The sequence below is a fragment of the Streptopelia decaocto genome, assembly GCF_964273445.1.
Source record: "Streptopelia decaocto genome assembly, chromosome: 24".
In the NCBI taxonomy this organism is placed as follows: Eukaryota; Metazoa; Chordata; class Aves; order Columbiformes; family Columbidae; genus Streptopelia; species Streptopelia decaocto.
The window spans coordinates 4631239-4656470 of NC_138679.1; the positions used below are offsets into that span (position 1 = coordinate 4631239).

Here is a 25232-nt window from a genome sequence, read left to right on the forward strand (position 1 = left end):
GGGGCTGTTCCTGTTGTCCTAGGAAAGAGGATGAGTATGGTGGGGTCAGAGGGCAACACCAACACAGACAAATGCAGAGCGTGTGTGTCACAGACGCACTAGCACACACGAGCCTGACCTGCAGAGACACCTGCATAGGAGGGTCCTCCACCCAGCTGGCTAAGGACACACACACAAACACTTCTGTGGTCCAAATAATTACTGTGGCAGAAGGCCTGCTGACCCGCAGGGGCTGCGCGGTACATTTGGGACCGTTAGAACTGGAACAGTGTTTGCAACTGCAAAAGTGATTCACATGATCCAGTTGCTGCATCTCTGTGCCAGTGCTGGGACCTGCTGTTTCACCTCCACCAATGACACCTCCTTCTCACAGTTCCCAAAATGTTTGGGTACCTTCTGTATGGGCAGTCAAAAATTTAGCCAGCCCTGGGCATTTTGTCCTTGTCCCTTATGAGCCACATAGAATCATCTTGATTGGAAGACACCCTCAAGATCATCAAGTTCAACCATCCCCCCAGCCCTGGCACTGACCCATGTCCCTAAGAACTTCATCTAAACGCCTTTTAAACCCCTCCAGGGGTGGTGACTCCAGCACTGCCCTGGGCAGCCTGTTCCAATGCCCCACAGCCCTTTGGGGAAGAAATTGTTCCCAGATCCAACCTCAACCTCCCCTGGTGCAACTTGAGGCTGTTTCCTCTTGTCTTGGTGCTTGTTCTTTGAGAGAAGAGACCAATAATCTCCATGCTACAACCTCCTTTCAGATAGCTGTGGAAAACAATAAACCTCCCGCCCTCCTTTCCCATTTCCAGCCATCCCATGATATGTCAGAGGTATTGACACTTACAATGCTCTGAAGTTATTATGTGACAGTGGCTCATGCAGTGAGATGCTCTTCCCATGTGATTCAATCCCAAAAGGAAGGATCACACATTCGGGGCAAAAGTTTGGAAGTTGGGTTTAAGTGGACTTTTCCTCTCTGTCTTCGCTCTTTCAAGTCCTGAAGATAACTTTGTTATTCACTGTACCCTGCCAGGACTATGGGAGGTCCAATTAAAAGAAACTAGCACTCACTTGACATTTAGGCAAAGAGAATATTTATTCTGTGATTAGTAATTGGGCAAAGAGTTGGAAGCAAAGCGCATCTTTACGTGCATCATTCAGGCAGAAGCAGTTTGGACACAGGGTACAAAGTGAGCTCTTTTTTCCCACACTCACCCCAAAACCAGGCAATGTCTGCCCCAAACTATCACCAATCTGTTCTTCTCCCCCTGCCAAGTGCCTAAGTATTGACAATGATTTCAGATCTAGAAACCTCAGGGTGCATGAGAGCAATACTAGAGGAAGGAGCTGGATGGCTTCCCCTGGGCAAGCAGATCTTTCCGCTGTAAAACACGGTGATGTGAAGCAGAGCCACGACCCTCTGCGTCTTTCTTTGAATTTACAGAAGCATTTACAAGGTGCTGCCAGCATATTTCACTCTGACATCACCGATGGCCTCGACACCCCTGTCCAGACTATAAGCAGAAGGGGTCCTGAGGGAGATGAGGTTTGTGTCTGAAGCCTTTGGAGGACTATGGTGGACCCACAGCTCCTTCGTGGTGCAGAAGGAGGAAACTGCAGGAGGACTGTGCCGTACCCCCAGGTCTTTAATCGTGCAGTAAGTGTAGGACGTAATGACCTCGGGGCACAACTCCACTTCCTTGATGGTACAGAACCTGCGGTGCTGGAGGGGGTTTTTGAAGCTGCTGAGATGCATCGTGGTGCTTCCTGCTGACTCCTTCCACCTCAGCAGCGGATTCCGCACCTCCTGGCTCTGCAGGGACTGGTGCCAGGAGGCCCGTCCCACCAGACACATCCAAATCAGCCAGCCCACCAGAGCCAGCAGGGTCAGGCCCAGCAGAGCCAAGGAGGCCAGGTAGAGCACCCAGTGCAACAGGCAGCAGTGCCTCAGCACCCACTGCCCGCCCTGCGGACCCTCCGCACCCGCCCATGAGCGCAGGACAGGTAAGACTGGTGCTGGGATGGAACATGGGCAGAGGGGGAGAGGTGCAGGTGGAGGGGAAGGGGAAGGCTGGGTGGTGTTCAGGGCACCTGTTGGCATTGGGGCATGAGTGGAAGGCATAGTGGTGGAGACCACCAGCGTAGTCGATGTCAGGGAAGGAGATGAAGATCCAACAACAGAAGAGGTCTCTAGAGTGGCAGTAGAAGGTGCTGCCATGGAGGTGATGAAAAATGCTCCAGTGGACACCATGAGGGTGGTGTAAGTGTTGGTAGTGCTGGTGGCAAGCCTGGTTTGGGGATGGCTGCTGGTGCTGGGAGGTCTGGTGCTCACCGTGGTTGGTGGTGAGGTGGCGGAGACGAGGGTGGTAAGTCTGTGTGGGGTGCTGGTGGGAGCGGTGATGAGAATGGTGGCAGTGCTGGGGGTTGGTGTGGATGTGATGGTGGGACTGGGTGGTGCAGGAGTGGTGGTACTGGGAGCTCCGGTGCTTGCAGGCGTAGGAGGTGAAGTGCTTGGGGCAAGGGTGGAGGGAGGTCGTGCAGTGGTGGGGGGAGGCCAGGTAACAACATGGGGCAGGGTAGTGTGCTCTGTGGGCATGGGTGGATGTGGTGGGGAGGTGACAGCAGCAGCTTTCTCCATAGTTTCTTCCCCATCATCATATTCATACTCTTCCTCATCCGCATACCCCACGTTGCCGCAGCTGGGCTTGAAGCGGATAACAGGCTTGCGCTGGTGCTCGGGGGGGCTGTGGCACAGCACCTTCTCAGGGGCAAGTTCCACCTTCGTCTTCTCCAGGCCCCGCTCTGGCTGATAGACGCTGCCCTCGTTCTCCCTGATCCAGTCCCGCAGGTAGCGCAGGTCACAGTCGCAGTGCCAGGGGTTCTCCGTGAGGAAGACGTAAGCGAAGAGGTGCCCCTCGGGAAAAAAGTTGGTGGGCAGGTTCCGCAGGTGGTTTCCCGACAGCCAGAGGGTCTCCAGCCTTTGCAGATCTTGCAGCAGCTCCCTGGGGAGCTCCTCCAGGAGGTTGTCCGAGAGGTCCAAGTCCTTGAGCTTCCTCAGCCCCGCAAAGGCCTCCGGGGGCAGCGTCCGCAGCTGGTTCCCTCGCAGGTCCAGGTCCTGCAGCTGCGGCACGATGCGAAAAGCCCCCGGGGCCAGCATGGCCAGGCTGTTGTGGGCCACGGCCAGGCGGGTGAGGGCGGGCAGGCCTTGCAGGGCGGGCAGGGCCCCCAGCGCGTTGTGGGACAGGATCAGCTCCCGCAGGGACGTCAGCGGGGGCCCGGTGTACAGAGCCGCCAGCCCGTTGTCAGACAGGTCGAGGTCCTGCAGCTGGGTGAGGGGCAGGAAGGCGGCGGTGGAGAGGGACACAAGGTTGTTGGCGTTGAGCAGCAGGATGCCTGTGTCCTCAGGAAGGTCTGTGGGCACTGTGCTGAGAGCCTGCCCTGTGCAGTTCACCTCCAGGAGGTCCTTGACCTTGTTCATCTCCGATGGGCACGACTGGCCAGGGGCAGCAGCATGGGCTGGGGGCAGCAGGACCAGGGGGATGAGCAGGAGCAGGACAGGGACCCGCATGGCCTGCAGAGGAGAGCCGAGACGCGTGGGCACAGGCAGGCATGCACCTACATGTCACCATTCTTCCCGTGGAAGTACCATTTGCAACAGTGCTGGCATCCCCTGTGAGACCCCTGAAGCCCTCTGAGCCCCACAGCTCTGCCCTGGGAGGGTGGGAGCTATGAGTCCCACACCCATTGCCAGCACTCACCCGTCATCTCGTCCTTGCAGGGCAGCAGGCTCAGCAAGGAGACACCATCTCTGCCCTTTTGCTCACCTCGTCCTCCTCTGTGGGAGGGAGAACCTGATTCACACGTCTCCTCATGGCAATGCCTCTGCTGCTGGGGTGGCATTGCCGTCTTCACCATTGCAAAAGCAGCGGGTTTGCAGTGTTTGTATCCCTGCAAACCCACATCCACCCCGGCCCAGAGAAGCCTTGTGCTGGAACAGGTTCCCTGAATATGCCCTTACCCAAAGCTGAGCCCCCTGCTTGATTTAGGTCCACCAGCTAGGAGCATGAATCATCTGAAGAGAGCTTCCCATGCACAGATGTGCCTACCCCGAGTTCCCAGCCCCCAAGGGTCGCCGCTTCCCTGGGACTCACCCGTGGACCCGCCAGCATTTGCTCTCTGCTTTGCCTCCCTCCTGCCCGAGGACCTGGCACTGCTCTGGTGGCAGTGCTGGTGGCAGTGCTGGTGGCAGTGCTGGTGGCAGTGCTGGTGGCAGTGATGGCGGCAGGGCTGGCCAGGCCCTCTATCAGCACGCACAGCTTCCTGAGCAGCCAAAGCCATCTCCTGTCCTTCAGCACAGCCCTCACTTGAACCATGCTGCCGCACCACGCTCTCTTCGGAAAAGTCACCACCAGAGACCAGCTCTGTAATTTCTTGCTTCTGCCCAGCAAAGGAGGGAGGGTCGCACCCAGGAGGAGCTCTCACATCCCCCCGTCCCCCAACCCTCACCATTTTACATCCTGGGAAAAGGGTTCCTTGCACAGGTGTCTGCCCTTTCCTTTGCTTCAAGGCAGCTTCAGCACACTTGGGGCTTCAGTCCTTGAGGCACCTCAACCCAGGCACTGCAACCCAGCTGGTGCACCAGCAAAAAATTATTCCTACACATTACCTCAATTAGTTGTTTGAGCACTAGACGAGGGATCCTTTATTTCTCTCTTGCCAGGAAAAACAGGGATGGCTCTTCTGGAGAGCTGTGAGGCAGCTGTAACATTTGTGGGAGAAGCCGCAGCGCAGACCAGGCAAGGAGATTAGGGGCAGAGGAAGCAGCTCGGTTTTGCAGTTCCTCCTGCTGTCTGTTCCCGCAGCCCAACCGGCTCCACGTCCCCGGTCCAGGGGTCACTGCGGGGCTGGAGGGTCACCCAGAAGGGGAAATGCTACAGTGGAGGGGAAATACTGGTTTTCTACCGGGTTTCCACTCTGTGGATTATGGTGGGTCAACCCCAGCCATTAGGCAAGTACCCACCTAAACTCATATAGCAGGATGGGAGAAAAACTGGAAAAGGAAAAATGAGAAAAAAGCCCTTGTTGGTCAAGATAAAGGCAGTTTAATGAATGAAGGAAATAGAGAGGGGGAAAAAAAGAAAGTTATACAGAAGTATTCATTCACCACCTCCCACCAGCAGATCAATGCCCAGCCAGTCCTTGAGCAAAGGTACCTCGGAAAAATTTCTCCCCCACCCTGAGTTTTATTGCTGAACATGACGCTACATGGTATGGAATGTCCCTCTGGGCCATTGGGTCAGCTGTCTCGCCGTGCCCTCTCCCAGCCCCTCTCTCACCCCAGCCCACTCGCTGCAGGGGTGTTTTAATTCAGCTTGTGGTCCTCTTACTGAAGGCAGCAGCAGGGGCAGAACTTGGGGGGCTGTTTTTGGCTCTGTATCAGCGATTTCCAGCAAAAGCAGGAGCTCACAGGATCCTGGGAGTCAAGCCCACCTATGATTTCCCTTCTTCCACAGCACTACTCTGACCCTCTCCCACACCTACAGCATCCCCACATCAAAACCTGCTGCTCTTCCATGTCACGGCCTCACGTTCCAAACCCACAGCCCTTATCATTGTATCTGCCTCTTTGGCTCCCTTTTCCAGGTGGATGAATGCACAAGGACATCTTGAACCTTCAAAAGGTCCTTCTCCCCACCCGCTTCACTCCTTGAAGGGGAAAGAGCAGAAGAGCCAAGCAGTCCACTGCAACAAGCCTTGCTGAAGGGGAAGGGGCACATTATAGCATAGGAAATGAGTGCACAGGCCGGGAGTCGTCTGCAGGCACAGCCTTTCCATGGCTGGTTATGAGTGGTTAGGAGGGCAGGAGACATCCTGGGGCCTTGATATCCAGACTGGGAAAGGAAAAGAGCAGGGAATGTGTCTCCTTGCTGAACCTTCTTCCCTCAGGCGAAGGCAAGAGGGAGATGGGGGTTATATCAGCTGTCCTGCCAGCGATGATGCTTTTACCCCACATTTGCAGTCCGATCTTTCATTTCTGTCTTAGGTTCACCCTTTTATCCAGCCCATCAGCTTCCCCTCCTGCTTCAGAGCCTGTTCCCACACCCTTGGTGTTGGTCTCCTATTAGGTTGTTGTCCCAACCTTGATTTCATCCACAGATGGTTTTGAGTGGGTGTTTGGAGGGAACAAGGTGATTCCAGGCTGTTGCCCACTTCCTTTAGCACCTCACCAACACTGTATGGGACTCATGAGGTGATGGTGCCTGAGTGTCACAGAAACATGCAACCACATGGCCCCTGCTTGAGGAGCACAGTGCTCCTTCTCCAGTGCAGAAAGAGGGGTCTGTATCTTCATCTTCCCACCCACCTTCTTTAGGACACAAGTGTCTAACAAGTGTCTCTCCAGAGCCCTGGCAGCAGGGGCCATCCCCATGCTGCCTGTCCCTGCACACCTGTGACACTGGTCACAGGGGTTTGCAGCACTCTGGCACTGGGTCCTCCACAAGCCCCCCAACTGCTGCAGTCTCCACAGCTGATTCAGCATCTGCTGCACCACATGGGCTTCTGCACGGCAAGGAACAGAGCTGAGACATGGCCACCAGCTCTGGGAGCATCACTCCTGGGAGCTGGGCAAGCCTGGAGAGAAAAGCAGATGCCCTAATGGCATCTCTGAGCTGTTCCCTGTGGGCTCCTCCATGGTGGGAGCTGCCCTGAGCTGAGCATGAACAGACCTACCCTGGCTAAAATGCAAGTGTATTCTCTTTCCCTTCTGAGAAGTCCATGAACCCAGCAGTGATGGTAAAGCCTTCCCTTGGGAAGGTCCTTGCTTGTGGGACATCAGTTGAATGGAGGATCTGCTCCAAAAGCGTGTCTGGCCTCAGAGGAAGAACATACTTGTGATGCCCCCTTGCAGGAGGAAGTTTCCACTACAGCAAAGTAATCTGAAGTTGCCTCAAGATTAGATGCCTTTCTCCATGCAAAATTGTGGTTTCTCCAGCTTCATTTCAGCCCACATAGGACATTCTGAGTCTGCTCCAGCCTACTCAGAGTTGTAAGGGGGCATCCACTTCCCAGTGTCAGGTGTCTCCAGGTCACAGGTGAGCTCGTCACCTGGGCTTGTGCTGGGGACACTCACAGCCATGCACAGACCCACTGACATAGATGCCTTCATTGTCTCCTGTAGGATGCAGTGAACCATTTTCTCAAAAGTCCCTGACACCCCTCACAGGTTAAAAGGAGGTGGAGGCAACACCTTGGACACAGACATTTGGTGCTGACACACAGACAAATCCCACTGCAGTAACTTTATTCTGTACATTCAAAAGCGATCCCTGCTGCGGGAGTGTGTTCAGTGAGAGTGTGTTCAACTGGTAGAGAGCGGGGATGAAAGGCGACGGTCAGGAGCTGCAACTGGGGAAACTCTGTTCAAACACAAAGGGCTAATTCTTCCCCTTGAGAGAAGTGCAGCACCAGCCAAGGTCCAGAGACATAACGAGATCTCCACCCTTGGACATCCTACACAACTCAGCTGAACGAGCTTCAAAGACACCTCAGGCACTTGAGGGCAGCCCTGCTGGGAGCAGGTGGCTGCAACAGAAACCTCCACCACTTCCTTCCAACGTAAACCCTGCTGTGAGTGTGAACGGCTGAGGTCCCCTGGGAAACCTTCTCTTGCTCCCTCCCCTTCATCAAGGCCAAACTTTGAGCCAGGTCCCAGAACCGAGCCAGAACCAAGGGTAGACTGGTTTCCCCTCAAATGATGTCTCTTGAAATGTGAAGATGGGAATGTTCTCATCAACACTAAAAAATGACACTTGCCCCTCTTCATAACACAGTGAGACACGGATCCGCTTGGGAGCCCAGATTGCAGAAAGGAAAGTGCGATGAGGAGATGTGAGAGCCTGGAAGTGCCCTTCCCACTGACCCACTACCCAGAAACCCTCCTCTGGTTTCAATATAATCTCGCCCTTCCTTTTCACATCTTCTCTACACACCCCCACAGTCCATCCTCCTCCATCCAACACCTCCACCTCCCAGTAGCATCTCCCTGAGGTGAAGCCTTCACGACCCAACACACTGCGCCATGGTCTAAATCTCTTGGGGTTGTCAGGGATGTCCTGCGCCTTCTCTTCTCGTCTCACACTTTTGCAGCCATCAAACAGGACAAGGGAGCAGTGGGCTGTGTCTGAATCCAGAACCACGTTCACTGCAGGAGAGATGGAGTCAACACATCAGGGCAGAGCTCACCCCAGGAAAGAGCTTTGCTGGGGCTGCACAAGGAAGAGAAAGAGTGCAAGCGATAGCTGGCAGACTGTGGCATGGGAAGCTGCACAAGGTGACAATGTTAGTGCAAGGAGCAGAAAACGAAGCAGTGAGATGACATTGAGCAGAGAGGGAAGAGGAGACCAGCAGAGCTCCAGAGTGAATCATGCAGAATCCCAGCATGTCAGGGGTTGGAAGGGACCTGGAAAGCTCATCCAGTGCAATCCCCCCATGGAGCAGGAACACCCAGATGAGGTTACACAGGAAGGTGTCCAGGCGGGTTGGAATGTCTGCACAGAAGGAGACTCCACAACCCCCCTGGGCAGCCTGGGCCAGGCTCTGCCACCCTCACCCCCAACAAGTTTCTTCTCATATTTCAGTGGAACCTCCTGTGTTCCAGTTTGCACCCATTGCCCCTTGTCCTGTCACTGGCTGTCACCCAGAAGAGCCTGGCTCCATCCTCCTGACACTCACCCTTTACATATCTATAAACATTAATGGCAGTCTCCTCTCCAAGCTCAAGAGACCCAGCTCCACCAGACTGAAGAAGCCCCCATGTCTGAAGTGTGACCAGCTCTGTGCACTGAGGACCAGGACTCTCCAGACCGGTCTGAAACTGGGACATTCACCAAACAAACAAGAGCTCTGAGTGTTACCCGCCCTCCTGGACAGTGACGCCTGGCAGAAGCATCCCTGGTCCCACCAGCATCGTGGGGCAGAGGAAATAGCAGAGGGAGATTAAAGCAGGAAGGATGCTTCAGCACTCCCAAAAGACCAAACTTTACCTTTTTTCATGGGCACTGCGTATCTTCTCCATGCTTAAAAAAAAAAAAAAGAATAAAAACAAATAAAAAAAAAAATCACATTTGAGAGATAATCTGAACACAGTTGCGCTGGATTAGCTCAGAATAATGAAAGGCCAGTGCAGTTGCACATTTTCAGAGCTCTGCAGGTGCTGGTGCAGGTTGAGCTGCTCAGACCTGGGGCAGGAAAAGGTCTCTGGGAGGTCCCTCGCCTACAAGGGGACCCGTCACTCAGCGCCTCCACCAAATCCCGGTGCCAGCAGGGAGGATGCACAGGGCGCTCGCCCTGCCCGTGCCACCGCGGCGCTCACCCATCGCAACCCCACACACCATCCTCAGTCACCTTTAGTTGTCTGACTCAAATTCACTCTCTCCTTTCCCCGCCAACCACTTTTTGGTTCACTTTGCACTTTCACAGTGAAAAGGAAACACAAAAGCCCACCACCCTCTACAGACTCTGTGAAACATCCTTTGTAAGGAATAGGAGACTCACCGATTTCTGCATCACGGTCCCCTGAGCAACAGAGAGAAACACAAGTTACTCTTTGCAATCCCCTTCCCCAGGATCCCCCCACCCAGGGGAGCAGAGGCTGTGACAAAGGGGCAGATGTGCTGATTTACACCCTGCTCACAAGGATGCTCATGATTCCTGAGTGAGCTGGGCCTGTATTTATTTCCCCCTTCCACCTGCATTGGTACCAGTTTAGCAAGAGCTCACTTTTAATAGCCAAAGACCTTTCTTGGCAATTCTATGAGCTGCAAGAAAACTAATATGTTCTCTACTTATTATTATTATTATTATTATTATTATTATTATTACTTCTTGGTAAGCAAACAATCTACATTCTTATAATAGAATTCTCAACAGCCTAGCTTTCTGTAAATCCTGGACAACAATAATGTTTTCAGTTCTATTTCACTACATTAAAAAGATGTGAATGTTAAAAGCAATGACAGCCAGTCAGGGAAAAATCCCTAATGACTTTTCAGGGTAAATTTTCACATGATTAGGGTGTCAGGGAGGGAGAAGTAAAGTGTCTACTGAAAGAAGAACGTTTGGACAGAGTGAGAGGATGAATAATAAAGTCTGAAAGTTTTCAGAGAGGATTTCCCCGGGAAGACGGGGAGCGGGACTTACGCAGCGCTGCGTCTCGCATCGCTGAAAAACAAAAGCAGAACAGAGCATCACCACCAAAGCCTGTTCCTTTTCACCGATACACTTGTTGGGGTGGGGAGGAGGCTGAAATCGCTCCTGATGGAAAAGCTGCAGCCCAGGAGCTCCCCAAGGTCTTTCTGCTCACGACTCTTGGAGCTCTTGGCCACCTCCCCGGAGCCACCTGGGGCAGAGTCCAGCCAGGGCTGCAGCTCCAGGGCAGCGGGGAAGGGGCAGGTTTGCACGGACCAGGGAGGAGCACGGGGTTGCACTTCTCCTTCAGGGCTACGGGACCATCCTGCCCGGGGTTTTGGGAGAGGTTTCCTTAGTGCTGAGACACAGCTGAGGCCCTTGCCAAATGACATGTGCTTCCCCAGAGCTTCTACCAGCTTTGGGAAGAACCTTGAGAGCCCTTTGAAAAGCAAAATTCACTGTTGGTACAACGGCTGTCCATGCTTTTTTTGGTTCAGCAATGATTTTCCTTAAAATGACACCACCATTGCATAATTTCATACACTGAGTTAACAATTTTCTATAGACAGTAACCAAACATTTTCCCTCCCCCACATCCACATGAATTCTCCCATTTGAGGGAATTCGCCAATCTCTAGGAAATAAAAGGTAAAGCTTACCTATTTGTTTCTCACGCTTTCCTGTGAAGGAAAGAAAGAAACGTAAATAATTGAGAAGATCATCCCATCCAAAGAGCCCTGGTCAAGCCACAGAAGGAGTTACAGCCACGGGGGTCTGGCAGTGCTGCGGTGCCTGAGCGACCCACCGGCCAGCTCCTTCTGCTAAGAAATCGAGGATTTCAGTGTCCTTTATTCCTCTGTATTATTTGTCTTTCACAAGTGGACGAGCCCTGTCAGGCCCTCAAAGTGCAAGGTTTGGGGGTTTCTTTTGCAGGGTCTGGCAAATCATTGCTCCATTTCTGTAAGAAGAATTCACCCTGGGCAGGACATAGTCCCCCTCATGCTGCTTTAATATCCACATCCTTCTTTGCTATCTTCTTCTTGGAAAAACAACCTTTATTTTCTTGCCAGAAAGCAAATCCCTGAGTCTTTAAGACCCTGGTACCACACGAGTGTCCCAGACACCGAGACAAGACTCTGGGACCATGCTGACATTTCCCAAACCCACCCGTCCACCAAAGCCAGAGGTGGCCAAACAGGACCAGTCTCCCTCCCCAAACACCGCACCAGGACAGTACCTTTAATTTTAAATAGATAAACAGCGAAAATAAGGAGAACGAGCACAGCAACCGAGACGATGCCCAGAGCAATTGTCAAAGGATGGGCATTATGGAAAAAGGGATCTGAAAAATAAAATCCACAAAAGGTTTTTGGTCACTGCACAAGCAGCAATGGGAAATAGCTCATTTCTGTGTTATACAAGCGCATCCCAGGTCTGAATCCCATCAAGGGTGAGAATCACCTCCTGACTATACTCCTCAGAGTGACAAAATATCAAATTACAAAAAAACCCCTCTATTTGGAAAATTTTGCACATGTCTATGATTGATGATGTTTTGTCTGCATACATTGTGGGGGATTTTTTTAAAGCAAAAATAGATTTCTAGACAAATTATTTCTAATTAAATCATGTTTTCTTCTCCTGTGAGAAAAAGAAAGCTGCGGGGTGCAGAAAACACTGGGTGCACCAAACACGGAGCCTGACAAATGCACCCGAGATTTTCTGCCAGTGTCACGTCCCCAGTGCAGCCCCATGGGCAGCGATAAGGGGGCGATACCCACGACCCCCCTCACCTGAGATGTAAAACTCTGATCCCCGTTCTTGGCCATCCAGGATGTGTCGGACCCAGCAGGAGACGTTCTGCTTCGTGCCCCTGGTGAGGATGATGCTGCTTTCCACCGCAAAGAGGCTGCTCTGGTCCTGGGTGGCGCTTTCCGAGAGGGATGGGAGATGCTGCCCGTGGGGATCTCGCCACAGCACCTGGGGCCGCGGGTACCAGCCGGCCGAGCGACAGGACACCCGGATCCCCCCGTCCTGGTACCGCTCCAGCGCGACGAGCGGGACAGAGCCGCTGGCTGCGGGGACACAGACACCCAGTGACCCCATGGGAACGGGGTGGCCTGGCTGTCCCTCTGCCTGGCAAGGGATGGACATGGACACTGACAAATCATCATCTGGGGTCAGGACATTTAATTTCAACAGGGCATGGACCTGCTGGAGAGGAGCCAGAGGAGCCACAGGAATGACCCGAGGCTGGAACAGCTCTGCTGTGGGACAGGCTGAGAGTTGGGGTGTTCAGCTGGAGAAGAGAAGCTCCAGGGAGACCTTATTATGGCATTTCAGTGCTTAAAAGTGGATGATAAGAAAGATGGGGACAAACTGTTGAGTAGGGTCTGTGGTGATAGGACAAAGGGTGATGGTTTTAAACTAAAGGAGGGAGATTCAGGCTGGACATGGGGAAGGAATTTTTGCCCTGAGGGTGGTGAGAGCCTGGCCCAGGTTGGCCAGAGAGGTGGTGGATGAACCATCCCTGGAGACACCCCAGGCCAGGCTGGACGGGGCTCTGAGCACCCTGAGCTGGTGAAGATGTCCCTGTCATGGCAGGGGGGGCACTGGGGAGCTGTGGAAGTCCCAGCCCAAAACTTTCTATGATTCTATGACTCTTGCAGTGTTTTTCACATAACTCAAAGATCTGCTCTAGAGGCTGCTACTGCATCAAAATAATCTGTGGTCTTGGATACTAAAATATAATAGCACAAACCAGGACATTCTTACTATATTACTCAATGACAAATTTTTTCTTACACCCATTTATATGAGGAAAACAATGTCACTTAATTAGCAATTTTACTTCTATGAGACATTCTTGGTACCTTCAAACATAGACCTTCATTAAATTCTGCTTCCTAAGCACCCACCAGTAATTGCTGCTGGGGAGGACAGGGAAGAAGAGCGCTGGCTATGAGCAAGTAACTTAGAGGCACCAGGAGCACAGACTACAAACCTGTCACCTTCAGCTCCACCACAGCCTGGTCATAGTCTGAGCCATTGACAAGAAAGCAGGTGTAATTCCCTCTGTCAGACAGTTGGACATTGAAAATTGTCAAGTTCACGTTGCCCTTGGCGAGTCCATCCTTCCACAGCTCTGTGCGTCCCATATATTCCTGCATCTGGTTCCTGCTTTGGTCCCGGCCCCCCTTGTAGCGATGCACAAAGCGCTCGAGCTGCTCCCGATACCAGGTCACCTCCATGTCTTGCGAGCTCTGCGCGGGGGAGAAGCGGCAGGGCAGCACCGCGTCCTCGCCCACGGCCACGGTGACGGGGCCGGGGGGTCCCATCACTTTGAGCGGAGCTGGGAGAAAACCCCAAAGGAAGAAGAAATAACCGTGAGTTCGCAGTGGTGACCGAGGCCAGAAAAACAGCGGCTGCTGCTCCAGAGGGTTCGTGTGCCACGTGCCGTGTCACTGTGTTGGAGTGTCACTGTGCTGGGGGATGAGCCACTGAGGGGCTGGGAGAGGGACCCCGGCTGTGCAGAACATGATTCCCTGTCCTGCGATACCACCAAAGTTCTTCAGATCTTTTTAAAGAAGATCTCTTTTAAGAGAATTTGTTCTCAAGGGGACAAGTGCCCCCTGGGCTGGTCAGGGTGGGGAGAAAGCAGGATGAAGAAGGAAAGAAGTGACTGGAAGGTTTCTGGCTGGGTGGTTGGAGAAAGGAGAGAATTTGTGTACAGGTAAAACTCAAATATTCTCAGCTATTTGCACCTATTACAACAGAAATGAAAAATGTATCAGGTGCTCTGGGCATCTTTGGAAATTTAAAAAGAAAAGGCTTATTAATAAGCTGGACACTCAACACACAGAGAATGTATTTCTGATTGAAGAAAAACAAAAGCAAATCAACTTTCAAGACAACAGTTGTGTTGCATCCTTTTGCCAGGGCGGCTTCAGGTCAGCAATCTGACAGAAAAAGAGCCCAGAATATTTTTTAAAACAGATTTTGTTCAAGGCTTTTTCTTTTACGTCGGTAGCCAGGAAGATACTGAGACTGGAAGCAACACCCCAGGGATCAGCAAAACCAGAGGGACGCCTACCTGAGTGCAGCTCGTGGACTTGGAAAACTAAACCATAAACTATAAAAACCAGCAGAGAGAAGCAGGAGTGGAAACTGGAGAGCGTCATCTTCACTGGAGCACAACCTGGAGACACGGAAAGAGAGGGAAGGGATGAAAGGAGGAGAAACAAGGGAGGAGAATAAAAGGCAGAATTAACTTTTAAAGGGGCTTATTACTGCTTGCAGCCCCTTTTTATAATGGCTCAGGAAGAGGCTCAGATGCCGAAGGTTGAATTTGATTTTCTGTCATCAGCCTGACTTTGCTTGCTGCTTTACATACAAAGTATCCAGCTGGGATAAAAAGTTGCAGGAATTTCCCATGGGGAAAAAAGGATGAGCTGCAACATCTCCTCTACTTGCCTGACAAAGCGACAGTTGTCTTAATATGAGCCCTTGCTTATATTATCCAGACTTGAGAAAGTGATGGAAACGTGCAGGATGAGAAGGGGAAGCCCAGACCAAATGCACGTGGAGCTGTTGCCGCACACTCGTCCTCTGGGACAAATTCAGGACTCGGTAGCACATCCCCTGCCACCGCACGGATGTCTCAGACCAGGGAAAGCAAAATAAGCAGAACGTTAATTCAACAACCAGCCAGGATGGGACCTGGCCCTGCTCTGAACCCACTGTAACCTCTTATCACTCGCTGACTTAGTTTCACATTTGTTAACGAGCAGTGAAAACCACAATGAATTTTGGCAGATGGCAGAAAGCAATTTCAATCTGCAGCTTTGCAAGAGATGCCCCTTACCTGGAGGATCCGAGATCTCTCATGGGCAGGAGCTGCTCGGCTGTCACCGGAGTGTCCGGGGTTCACCCATCTGAGCTGCGCATTCCGCTGCCTGAAAACCAAACAAAAACGTCCCTCTGTGTCGCAGTCTCTCACTCCTTTCCATCTGAGCTGCCTCCACTCAAAAATGAAAGCCACAGAGTGATCTGGAGGGTTTGGGGCAATGCTTTTGCTCCAGAACTGTTCTTGTGGCAGCGTCCACCTGCACGTCCCTGCCGCAAGCAGCTGGTGCAGCTGCGGATGGTGCAGCAGCCTCTGCCCGGGGCTGCACGGACTGGGGAGGGGCTGGATGTTGGACTGGGGAGGGGATGGATATTGGACTGGGGAGGAGATGGATATTGGACTGGGGAGGGGATGGATATGGGAGTGACAAGAGAACGGATATTGGGCTTGGGAGGGGATGGATATCGGACTGAGGAGGGGATGGATATTGGCCTGGGGAGGACATGGATATGGGCAGCATTTGCTCATCCCTGGGAGAAGCCCACGGTCAGCAGTGGGAAGGAGGTGGCAGAGCTGGGATTGAGGGAGGTAACTCAGGACTGAGGGATGTCACGGGGCCAGGATTCGCACCCTGAGACAGAGCGGGTGTGGGATCGTAGTCCAGCTAAATTAAAAGCAATTCCCTCTCCTCAGCCAAGAGGCGAGGCCATAGTCGATGGTTTGATGAGGGAAAGCTGCTGCCCTGGGCTGTGTCACCAAGGCAGCTCCCCCAGGTTGTCAGCCCTTGGGGGTCCTGCACCCTCCTGCCTCCAGCCGGGAGCGCGGGGCAGGCAGGAGCTGAGAGCATCGGCTGGGGTAAAGGGACCTGGCCTGGGACCTTGTCAAAAGGGACAACAAGGAAGAGGGAGGCAATCAGTGAAGCATTCAGGGACACAGATTTGGCCAACAACTGGTAGCAGAGATAAGGATAATAAACCAACCTCATCACTTGTGCTAATCAGTGGGCTCTCACAAACCTGTGGGCAGCACTTCAGGGAGGGCCAGCCTGGCTTTTGCAATAATCAGGATGCAAAGCTGGGGGTCCCAGATACTGGGGGTTCAGTGGAAGTATGAGAACAGTTAAAGGTTTGTGCAGGGGAAGCAAATCAGGGAGGACAAGGAGGGGAACAGGTAAAAATTGGTATAAAAGGGCCTGGTCCTGGGTGAAACAGAGCTGTTCAGTGCACTTGGCTGGCTGGGGATTCAGAGTCCCCAGGGCCAAGTGGGAGAGGGCCTGGGGTGTGCATGGCTGTGCGGTGCCTGTGGATGGGGTGTGAGCGTTGTGTTTTTGCAGTGAGCATCAGGCTGGACCGTCTGGGAGTGGGGGACCCATGCGGGGGTCAGAGGGCCCGGGTTCCGGGCAGGGGCACCAGGCAGACACAGGGGCCGTGCCACTGCTACAGGCATCTGCAAATGTGCACGTGAAGCCAGAGAGTTCCACATGTGCTGGAACCAGTGACCTCCTGCCTCTGCCATCATGCAGGACCAGGGGACACGGCTGCTGGTGCCGGGGGGTGGAGGGGTCCTACATGTGGGTGCAGCTGCACGCTGCGACTGTGGGGATGGGGGGTACATGTTTGTCACTGGTTGACCCTGCAGACGGGGTGTTCAGCAGCCCCCACTGTGCCGTGCGATGCCACCATGTGAGAGTGGACCCTGACTGAACAGTTCCTGCCGAGCCGGTCTGTCCCCAGCCATAGAATAATAGAATCATTTTGGTTGAAAAGACAGGCTTAAGATGGATTCCAATCATAACCTAATTCTAGCACTAACCCAGTCCTGTGCTCCCAGGCTCCAGGTCCCCAGCACCAGGCAGCAGAACCACCCAGCAGCAAGTTCCCTTGCACTGCACTTCATTTTGTGCTCTTCCAGTGCCTTTCAGAGTGAAGTGACAGAGCAGAGCAGGTGTCACCTACCAAGGCCCCTACAGTGACAGGTGAGGCCATCACCCCTGGGCACATGAAAAGCTGCCTGGAGAAGAGAGAGCTGGGCTGCAAAGCCCAGCACCTGCTGTCCCCTGTTCACCAGTTAAGCAATCAAAGCAACACATGCCCTGTGAACATCACCCTGAAGCCCACGGGCAGCCTGACAAATCTGGGCGAGCAGCAGCTGAAAGGAGCCCGACACCTTCCCTTGTCACCGTATGTGGCCTGGACACCCAGAGCATGGCCCGTGCCCTGGGGCTGGTGTCCCCAGGTGACATCCCACCGCGCTGGAGGTCTCATGGTGCCGCTGACCCAGGAGGGCTCTGAGCACCCAGCGGTGCCGCAGGCTCTTATCACCCACCCACAGCTGGACGAAGCGGGAGATGTGGCAGATCCCGTGGTGCAAACAGGACGAGGGCACTGCAGGAACGTTGGGAGGGATCTCCAAAAATCGAGTGTAGGATGAGGTCACGCACCTGTGGCAGTTTCAGGAGATGAGAGGGAGTCGCCAGGGCGAGGGGAGGTGGAAGCTCCCACAGTGTGGTTCCCCAGAGAGGAGAAGGTGCTGGACTCCAGCTCTGCTCTCCAGACCATCCAGCCCCTCTGGGCTTTGATCTGCTCCCTCAAACCAGCTGGAAATGCTGTGCAAGCCCCGTCCAGCCAGGAGCCGATGAGCTGAGGGCAGTGGGGAGCAGACTGGACACCTCCACACCATCCAAAACCTCCTTTCCTGGAGTCAGCTCACAAGTTAGTGCTGACTGTCTGAAAAGTGCCTGAACACTGTGACTCTGCCATCATTCCTTCTGCTTTTCATCATCTTCAGGCAGCCTCTGAGTGTTGTAATTTCCACTTTCAGCAGGGTCACTGCACAAGCAGCAATGGGAAATAGCTCATTTCTGTTTTATACAAGCGCATCCCAGGTCTGAATCCCATCAAGGGTGAAAATCACCTCCTGACTGTACTCCACAAAGGGACAAAATATCAAATTAAAAAAAAAAAAACCTCTATTTTGGCAATTTTGCACTTGTCTGTGATTGATGATCTATTTTCTGCATATATTGTGGGGGATTTTTTAAAGTAAAAATAGATTTCTAGACACATTTTTTCTAGATAAATCGTGCTTTCTTCTCCTTTGAGAAAAAGAAAGCTGCAGGGTGCAGAAAACACTGGATGCACCAAACACGGAGCCTGACAAATGCACCCCCCAGGGTGCAACACCCCAGGGATCAGCAAAACCAGAGGGACGCCTACCTGAGTGCAGCTCGTGAACTTGGAAAACTAAACCTTAAACTATAAAAACCAGAAGAGAGAAGGAGGAGTGGAAACTGGAGAGCGTCATCTTCACTGGAGCAGAACCTGGAGACACGGAAAGAGAGGGAAAGGATGAAAGGAGGAGAAACAAGGGAGGAGAATAAAAGGCAGAATTCACTTTTAAAGGAGTTTATTACTGCTTGCAGCCCCTTTTTATAATGGCTCAGGAAGAGACCCATATGCCAAAGTTTGAATTTGATTTTCCATCATCAGCCTGACTTTGCTTGGTGCTTTACATACAAAGTGTGTGACTGGTGTAAAAAGTTGCAGGAATTTCCCATGGGGAAACAAAGGACAAGCTGCAACATCTCCTCTAATTCCCTGACAAAGCGACAGTTGTTTTAATACAAGCCCTTGCTTTTTCCATCCAGCCCTGAGAAAGTGATGAAAATGTGCAGGATGAGAAGGAGAAACCCAGATCAAATGCACATGGAACACCACCACTTGGCTCTCATGACAGTTCCACCACCATGTAGCTCTTCTCAAAACCTTTAACTATTTTATTACATTTACAGCAAGGATAACACTGATTTTCCCCACCTGAACTAGTCGGTAATTGCTTATAGTCAGTCTGAATAAAAGGTCCATAAGCTTCAGACTATGACAAGATTACTAGGTTGGCAATACCTCCTCAAACACATTCTTCCTGAACTCCAGATCTTCCTGCAAGCTCTAGCACTGATTCTCCAGGTCCACGCGCATCAGAGTTTCCTTCTCCAGCTGCTTCTTGGCCACAGCATGAGCATCTTCAGCCTAGGAAAGAGTTTTCAAGATGAAGATTTCATTTTGTCTGGATCCCTGTTTCCCATCCATTGTCCCTTCATGGTCTCCATTTAACATCTTTGGAAGAATAATTCACAACAACAAATCTAATGTCATGCCACTGATTTAGGAATGGTGATTTTGGAATGGTGATGGGGGCCGGCTTGGGGGGTGCCCATGGAGGGTCCCCCCGGCCCAGCACGGCTCCCTCTCCCCCACACAGGGGGAGTGCAGAGAGCACCGTGCGGCTGCTGCTTCGATCCCGGGGTGTTCCACATACAGTGCACGAGTCCCTGTGGCCATCAGGGCACAGCGGTGGCCCCAGCCCTCCGGTGCTGCCGAGCTCCATCCTCGGCTACCGGCACGTCCAGGGGCAACGGGCACAGCCCTACAGCTCTGGCACGGCCACCGCCGCGGGGGCACCGTGAGTTGCTTTTCCCCAGAGTTCTGTGTTGCTGCAGCTGGCAATGAAGTATTTGCAGTTAGAGCGTGCTGGAGCACCAGGGCAGCTGCTGGCAGTGCTCTGCTGAGATTTCTGCTCTAACGGGTTGAATTCCTGTCAATGAGCAGTCTTCTCCTGGAACTCATTCGTACAGAAGCCGGGTGGCACGTGGCTGCCGTCTGGTGGCACGGCCCGGGATACTGACTGTGTGAGCGGGCGGCTGCCCTGGAGACGGGGGCTCTAGAACATGGGGGTGGCCGAGGGGGAGGGGAGGGAGGGGGGACAGAGGCCCTGGGCCTGGGGCCAGATGGCACCACTTAGGACTGGGTTTGGCTATGAGAGCAATTTTATTGTTGCAAACACACATAAGTTCAGCTGTCAGCATCCTCTTGAGAATGTTTGTCTGTGGCCTCTGATGGTCAGTGGCCAGTGTCGATGGTAATTTCAGCCACGAGTACTGAACGCTTCTGTCCATAAGCCGTGCACCTGGAACACCTGGCAGAGAGGTTGGCAACATTGCCAGGTGAGGCTGTAAACGCGGCCTCCTTTGCAGTCCTCCTCTCCCGAGCTCGCTTTGGATTTCTTGATCTTCTTCCCGCTCTGGCATTTCCCTTTCAAGGCTGGATCGCCAGAAGGCTCACTCTAACCTTCGCCGCTTTATTTCGGGCGCATTTTCATCGTCCTCTGCACAGGTCTGTTTTCTTTTTCTGCACGGCGGTTTTTTGTTTGCAGCCGCTGGGTGAACAGGCACTGGGGGGAGCGCGCCTTGTTTTTCAAGCGAGTATTTCCCAGGCTGCTGCTCCCCTCGCGACCCGGGATGCCAGTCTGCTCGGTGGCCGCTCGAGCTGTACAGCCCTTCCCAAATGGAGCTTCTGCCATAACCAGAGCTGTTTCTGGCCCTGTGGGAGGAGCGGCGCAGGATCCCTCTCCCATGCCGCAGCTGATGGGGAGCGTGCTTCTGTGTTTCCACGGGGCCGGTGCGCCTGCGCTTGGGAGGCGGACAGTCTGGGTGGCTCCCGCCCAGCTTCTCCCCCTCCTCAGTGGCAGAGTGCCTTCTCTTCCTGCCGCAGCGCTGAGGGGGAGGCGCTGCGGAGTCCCGTGGGCTCCCGTTCTGGTGGATCCTCTGTGTACTTGCTTCACCTTCCGCCTTTCTCGGTGCCACGAAGCCTCGAGAAAATGGACTCTTTGGCTCTTGAACCGACTTTGCCAACCCAGCGCTCTGTGTCTCTTGGCGTTCAGCGCCCGCTCCGGGGGTCAAATCATGGTGCCTGGAGAAACAACAGAGATCTTAGTCTAGGGTTGTTCTCGCAGCCTCCATGTGGCTTCACTCTCATCCTGGCATCTTCTGGCAGCACTTGATATGACACGCAGAAGACTGAACCAGGACTGGAAGCTGGAAATTAGATCGTGCTCTGTCAGTCGTATCTGCCCCTTCCAGAGCAGGAATTCATCTTTCTATGCGCTCGGACCCCCGTTTCACCTCTCTTCACAGCAAGCCAGGCCCAGAGAGCAGACAGATAGCAATTTAGGCAAGCACAACAGATTAGTGCCAAACAAGGAAGAAGAAGAAAAGACAGGGCCATCTGCAGAGCAGACAGAACTCAGCTGGACGGTCTTTCTCTCTTAGGACAGAAAGCAAAACCCACCGGAGAAGAACAGCAACGACAAGATCAGAAACAGGAGAGGCAGTGTATCCTGAACACCCTTTCACACTTGTTCTTACCTGACATAGAAGAGTAAATATGCACACCGGCCGAGAACTGTCTGGATGTCACACAGAACCACAGACTCATCGTCCATCTTGTACCACCGTCCATCGCTGGCCTGCAAAGCAAAGCAATTCTATCTTCAGATGAACGGCAGGCTTTTGAAAACAAAAACACAGGCAGTACATCACTGAAGGACACAATAGACCAATGCAAATCACACTTTTACCTTTACAAAGCAGTAAAAGTGTCCTTGCTGAGAACTGCGACCTTCATGGATCACGACGGCATACAAGGAATAGAGGAGTGGTCCTGCAGCCGCTTCAGATGTGTATTTGCCAAGGTCCAAATATTCTGGGTACCGCACAAACTAAGGAGACACCAAGAGGATTCCCAAGTTATCCTGAGAGTCTTTGGGAAGCAGCCTGAGAAAATCCTGTCAAAGGATCTTCTCAGTTCATCAGAAACAGGTGTTGCCATGTCATCACCAAAGTGGCAGAAAACTCTTCTCGGCCAAACCAACTCTTCATGAGCACCCAGGTGCTCATCTTCACCCTGGAACTTTCCTCTGGCCACAAGGGCAAGAGCAAGGCAGAGCTGTTGCAATTGTTTTTCTCAGACGGCTGCACTCCATAGCCTTCATGTGCAGACAAGAACAACTTCCAGAACAAGCGTTCTCCTTCGGGAAAGGACTCCTTCCAAGCAGACAACGTGGCTGTGCACTTGTTTACATACCTTGTGAATCTTTCTGCCAGAGAAAGGATCGACTATCTTCAAGCGCAGGGTCACGACGTTGGAGGCCTGATGGATTGTAAGTCTCCTGGACGCACTGACCCGCTGTTTACACCTTGAAAACACAGACCCAACGGTTGCAACCTGTCTTCCCACACTCCACTCCCCATCCCTGTAGGGTTGAGTTAAGGCTTGTTTTGCCCATTTCAGGCAGAAGGGGAAAAAAATGTACCCATCTTAGAAACAAATGCATTTTATTCCAAGTTGTGGATGATTCAGGAGGTTTGGTTGTACGGGGAAGAAAACCAAACAAACAGAAAAAACCCCAAGCTGTGTCACGACTGGGTTTCTCAGTGACGTTCAAACCTAACTACTGCTTCCAGACATGCAAATCCATAACCCAGTATCTACTATGAAGATGTCATTAGGAAAGATCTTACTTGCTACATTTATAGCTGTTTTTGCCATCCAGGTGCTCGGGTCTGACGAAGTCCTCCAGAGCTCCGGTGACAGATGTGGCTGCCTGGATGAGAAAGAAAGGAAAGCACTGAGCTCCTGGAAACTCAAAATCCCAAGAAATAGCTCCCCATGTGGTGCCAGCGTTAACCCAATAAACAGCTGCTCCTGGGCAGCACCAGAGTGTCCTGTGCTCTGCCTGGTCAAAAGCAGCAAAAGCCACAAAAGCCACCCGTCCAGCATCACGTGCGTACTGAGGAGTCCAAAGCAGGGCGGTAGGACAGCGTCATCATGGCTGTCGACAGCATCCTTGCTCTTTGCCCAGCTGGCACCCAGCGCAGGGAGACCATTTACAGGGCTTCTACGGAGGGAGCACACAAGTCCAGTTCCCTTCCCATCCACCACCATCTTGCGTGGTAACAACACGCAGTTTGAAGTCAACGGAGTTTACTGGAGAGAAACGAGGCCCCTGCAGGGACCTCGAAACATTTTGCACCACCATTTCCAAACATCTTACCTTGATATCCAAAGGAATATCACGGAATGCCTCGTAGCTGTCTGAAACAGCTTTGCAGCTCCGGCATGTTACTGGAAGGCAAAGAGAAAAGGTTCTCAGGTTGGGACGGACACTAACTCTGCCCATGTAATGGACCAGTGCAGCCTGGACATGCTGCTGCCTGCAAAAAGCAGTTTTCCACAAAGGGAGAAAGAGCCACAGACCGTTCTAAGGACAGGGATATTTTTAAAAATTACCTCTGGATCTTAGAAGTCCTCCAAAGACCTGATCGATGACTGTGCTGCCTTGAGATGTGTCCCAGCTGGAAAGAAACGGTAATCGCGGCTCAGAAGGTGGAAGGCAGAGAGCTCGCTCTTGCAAGAGTTTTCCTTGTTAGCAGAGCCCCGGAGAGCGGGTTTCACTGACGATTTACAGGAAGGAGTCAAAAGGGCCAGAGAATATTTCCATGGTCATGTGCTCATGCTTACTCGCTGCTGCTGCTCAAACAAGCTCTCTGCATGGCAGCCACGGCACAGCCAAAGAATTCATGCGCGTCTTCCTGGGCGCCAAACTGGAAATCTCCTATTCCTGAGAAAGAAGAAGGTTTTCACGTTAATCTCACCAAAAAAGGAAAGAAAACTGACCCTTCTAAAAGCTGTCCTCCTTACCCTGAACCCAGAAAAAACAGTTACACACGGGGTTCTTCGGCAATGAAAAATACCTCCAAATGAAACCATCTGAAATGACTCACGTGGCAGCTCGCTGACAACAGCCACAGGTGCGACGGCACTGCCCGAGCAAGACAGGACCTGCTCCATGTGCACTTCCATCGTACACATCATGCAGAAGCCTTTCTGCTTACCTGAGAGGGGAGGGAAAGAAGGAAGCAGCCCAATTAAAATATACACGGCTGTGGAAAATCTTCAAGGAAGAAAAACACCAAACCACCCCACAGGTTACAGGTACAACGTCCGCTCTCCCTTCTCCATCCTCTACATCTCATCCTCAGAGCTGTTTTCCCAGAGTCGCTGTGGTTTCTTCATCATTTAGAGCTGCCCAAGAGGTGTAAAAGAACGCGTAGCAAGGACTCACAGGACTGGCTGTGCTGGCGAGACAGCAAGTAGTTGGCCAGCGGAGGGGTGTATGTCAAACACTGCAGGATGCAATTGACGTAGCAGGTGTTGCCCAGGTTGTAGAGGCCTCCTCCCACACTGCGTGTTTGCTGCCAGGCCGCGCAAATCTTCTGCGCAGGATACAGGTCCCTTTGTGGCAGAGCCATTCTGACACTGGTGTCTGCAAGGAAATCAGATTTTAAAGGAGATCTCCTTGTTTGGATAAGGAAAGCCCTCGAGTGGTGTGCCTAGACTTGGCCCTCTTTGGATGTGCTAGAGAAAAGATAACTAGGAAACAGGAATGACGCTGACAGCCTGCATCTACCCAAACCCCAACGGGAGAGCCCAGTGGACAGCGAGGAAGGTACAGGCCAACCCACACTTCTACCCTCTCTCTATCTACGCCATCCCCTGTCTCAAAGGAAATGAAACATTACCTTTTCCACACACTGGAATTGTCAGGAAGGGCAGGGAGAAAAAAAAGGACGTAATTTTCAGAAGGGAGGGAGAAAAAAAAGGACGTAATTTTCAGAAGAAAGGACAATGTAGAACGAATCGCAGACAGCGAGGAGCTGAGTGGCTCCGCCGTCGAGCTCAACCCGCGCTCACGCTCGCAGCACAGCCACCAGCTCAGTGCGAGAGCACGGCAGGAGCTGCCGGGGACGCCCCTTATGAGCACCCGGCCCTGGGACGCCCTTTGTGACACGGGGCCGTGCGGGGCCGCGCAACAATGGGGCTGGCGCCGCCCGGCACCTCCCGCAGCTGCGGCTGCGGGGCCTCCCCAGGCACCGGCCGCGGGGCAGGGGCTCCTCCCCGGCAGAGCGCGCACCTCTGCCCACACCAGGGGCTCAGGAACAGGCCAGAAGGCGCTCGAGCCTTTTGGACACTGCACGATCGACTTCAAGACTCATCACTCTTGTCCTTTTTCCGCCAACACTACTCCACGAGGTTGTCAGAAAAGTCAACTTCTTCACTGAAACAAGGAAGAAGAAGGAGTGTGTTTGCAGTGCTGTGAGCTCCCAGAGAGGAGCATCGAGCTCTGGCAGATCTGCCAGGTTCTGAGTCCCCCACGCAGGGCGAGGTGCCCATTGGAAGGCTGAGCAGCAGCTTCTGCTGTCCCCCTCTTCTCCTTTCAGGAGTTTTCCGTAAGCGCCGAGTGCTAATGTAACGTCGAGCAGTTGGAGCAGGTACTCGGTCAGTTGCTGCTGCATCTGGTC

At 52.8% G+C, this 25232-nt stretch overlaps 4 protein-coding genes across 11 annotated transcripts in view; 1 reads left to right on the top strand and 3 right to left on the bottom strand.

Moving 5' to 3' along the window:
- Nucleotides 1-1086: 1086 nt before the first annotated feature.
- Nucleotides 1087-4766, bottom strand: GP1BA (glycoprotein Ib platelet subunit alpha). 2 transcript variants are annotated; one of them, XM_082072160.1, is made up of 2 exons: nt 4667-4766; nt 1087-3571 (listed from the first exon to the last, which is right to left on the bottom strand). In XM_082072160.1, the coding sequence occupies exon 2, from the start codon at nt 3566-3568 to the stop codon at nt 1451-1453; it is 2118 nt and encodes a 705-aa protein (XP_081928286.1). In that variant the 5' UTR covers nt 3569-3571; nt 4667-4766; the 3' UTR covers nt 1087-1450. The 2 variants fall into 2 exon arrangements, with proteins under 2 accessions (XP_081928286.1, XP_081928285.1); XM_082072159.1 differs by lacking the exon at nt 4667-4766 and adding an exon at nt 4152-4283.
- A 2523-nt stretch (nt 4767-7289) lies between these two features.
- The window catches only part of BTN1A1 (butyrophilin subfamily 1 member A1), a 49931-nt gene continuing 31988 nt past the window's right edge, over nt 7290-25232 (bottom strand). For both annotated transcript variants that reach the window (XM_082072373.1, XM_082072377.1), the window contains 2 exons: nt 9045-9077; nt 7290-8203 (listed from right to left, as the gene is read on the bottom strand). In XM_082072373.1, coding sequence (XP_081928499.1) covers nt 7686-8203; nt 9045-9077 — 551 coding nt within the window. In that variant the 3' untranslated portion in view covers nt 7290-7685. The remainder of the gene's footprint in view (nt 8204-9044; nt 9078-25232) is intronic.
- LOC309449871 (butyrophilin subfamily 3 member A2-like) overlaps nt 9217-25232 on the bottom strand; it is a 38170-nt gene continuing 22154 nt past the window's right edge. Inside the window, exons 1-8 of one of the 6 annotated variants that reach the window (XM_082072387.1) lie at nt 15053-15212; nt 14282-14386; nt 13193-13540; nt 11982-12263; nt 11426-11530; nt 10848-10868; nt 10201-10221; nt 9217-9576 (exon numbers count right to left, since the gene is read on the bottom strand). In XM_082072387.1, coding sequence (XP_081928513.1) covers nt 9398-9576; nt 10201-10221; nt 10848-10868; nt 11426-11530; nt 11982-12263; nt 13193-13540; nt 14282-14369 — 1044 coding nt within the window. In that variant the 5' untranslated portion in view covers nt 14370-14386; nt 15053-15212 and the 3' untranslated portion in view covers nt 9217-9397. Of the gene's footprint in view, nt 9577-10200; nt 10222-10255; nt 10869-11425; nt 11531-11981; nt 12264-13192; nt 13541-14281; nt 14393-14760; nt 14848-15052; nt 15238-25232 lie in introns of those variants that run through there. The other 5 variants (XM_082072386.1, XM_082072389.1, XM_082072384.1 and 2 more) reach the window with 5 other exon arrangements.
- Nucleotides 17129-25232, top strand: part of LOC309449873 (E3 ubiquitin-protein ligase TRIM7-like) — a 43179-nt gene continuing 35075 nt past the window's right edge. The window contains exon 1 of the mRNA XM_082072392.1: nt 17129-17858. The gene's annotated coding sequence lies outside the window, so the exon portion shown is untranslated. The remainder of the gene's footprint in view (nt 17859-25232) is intronic.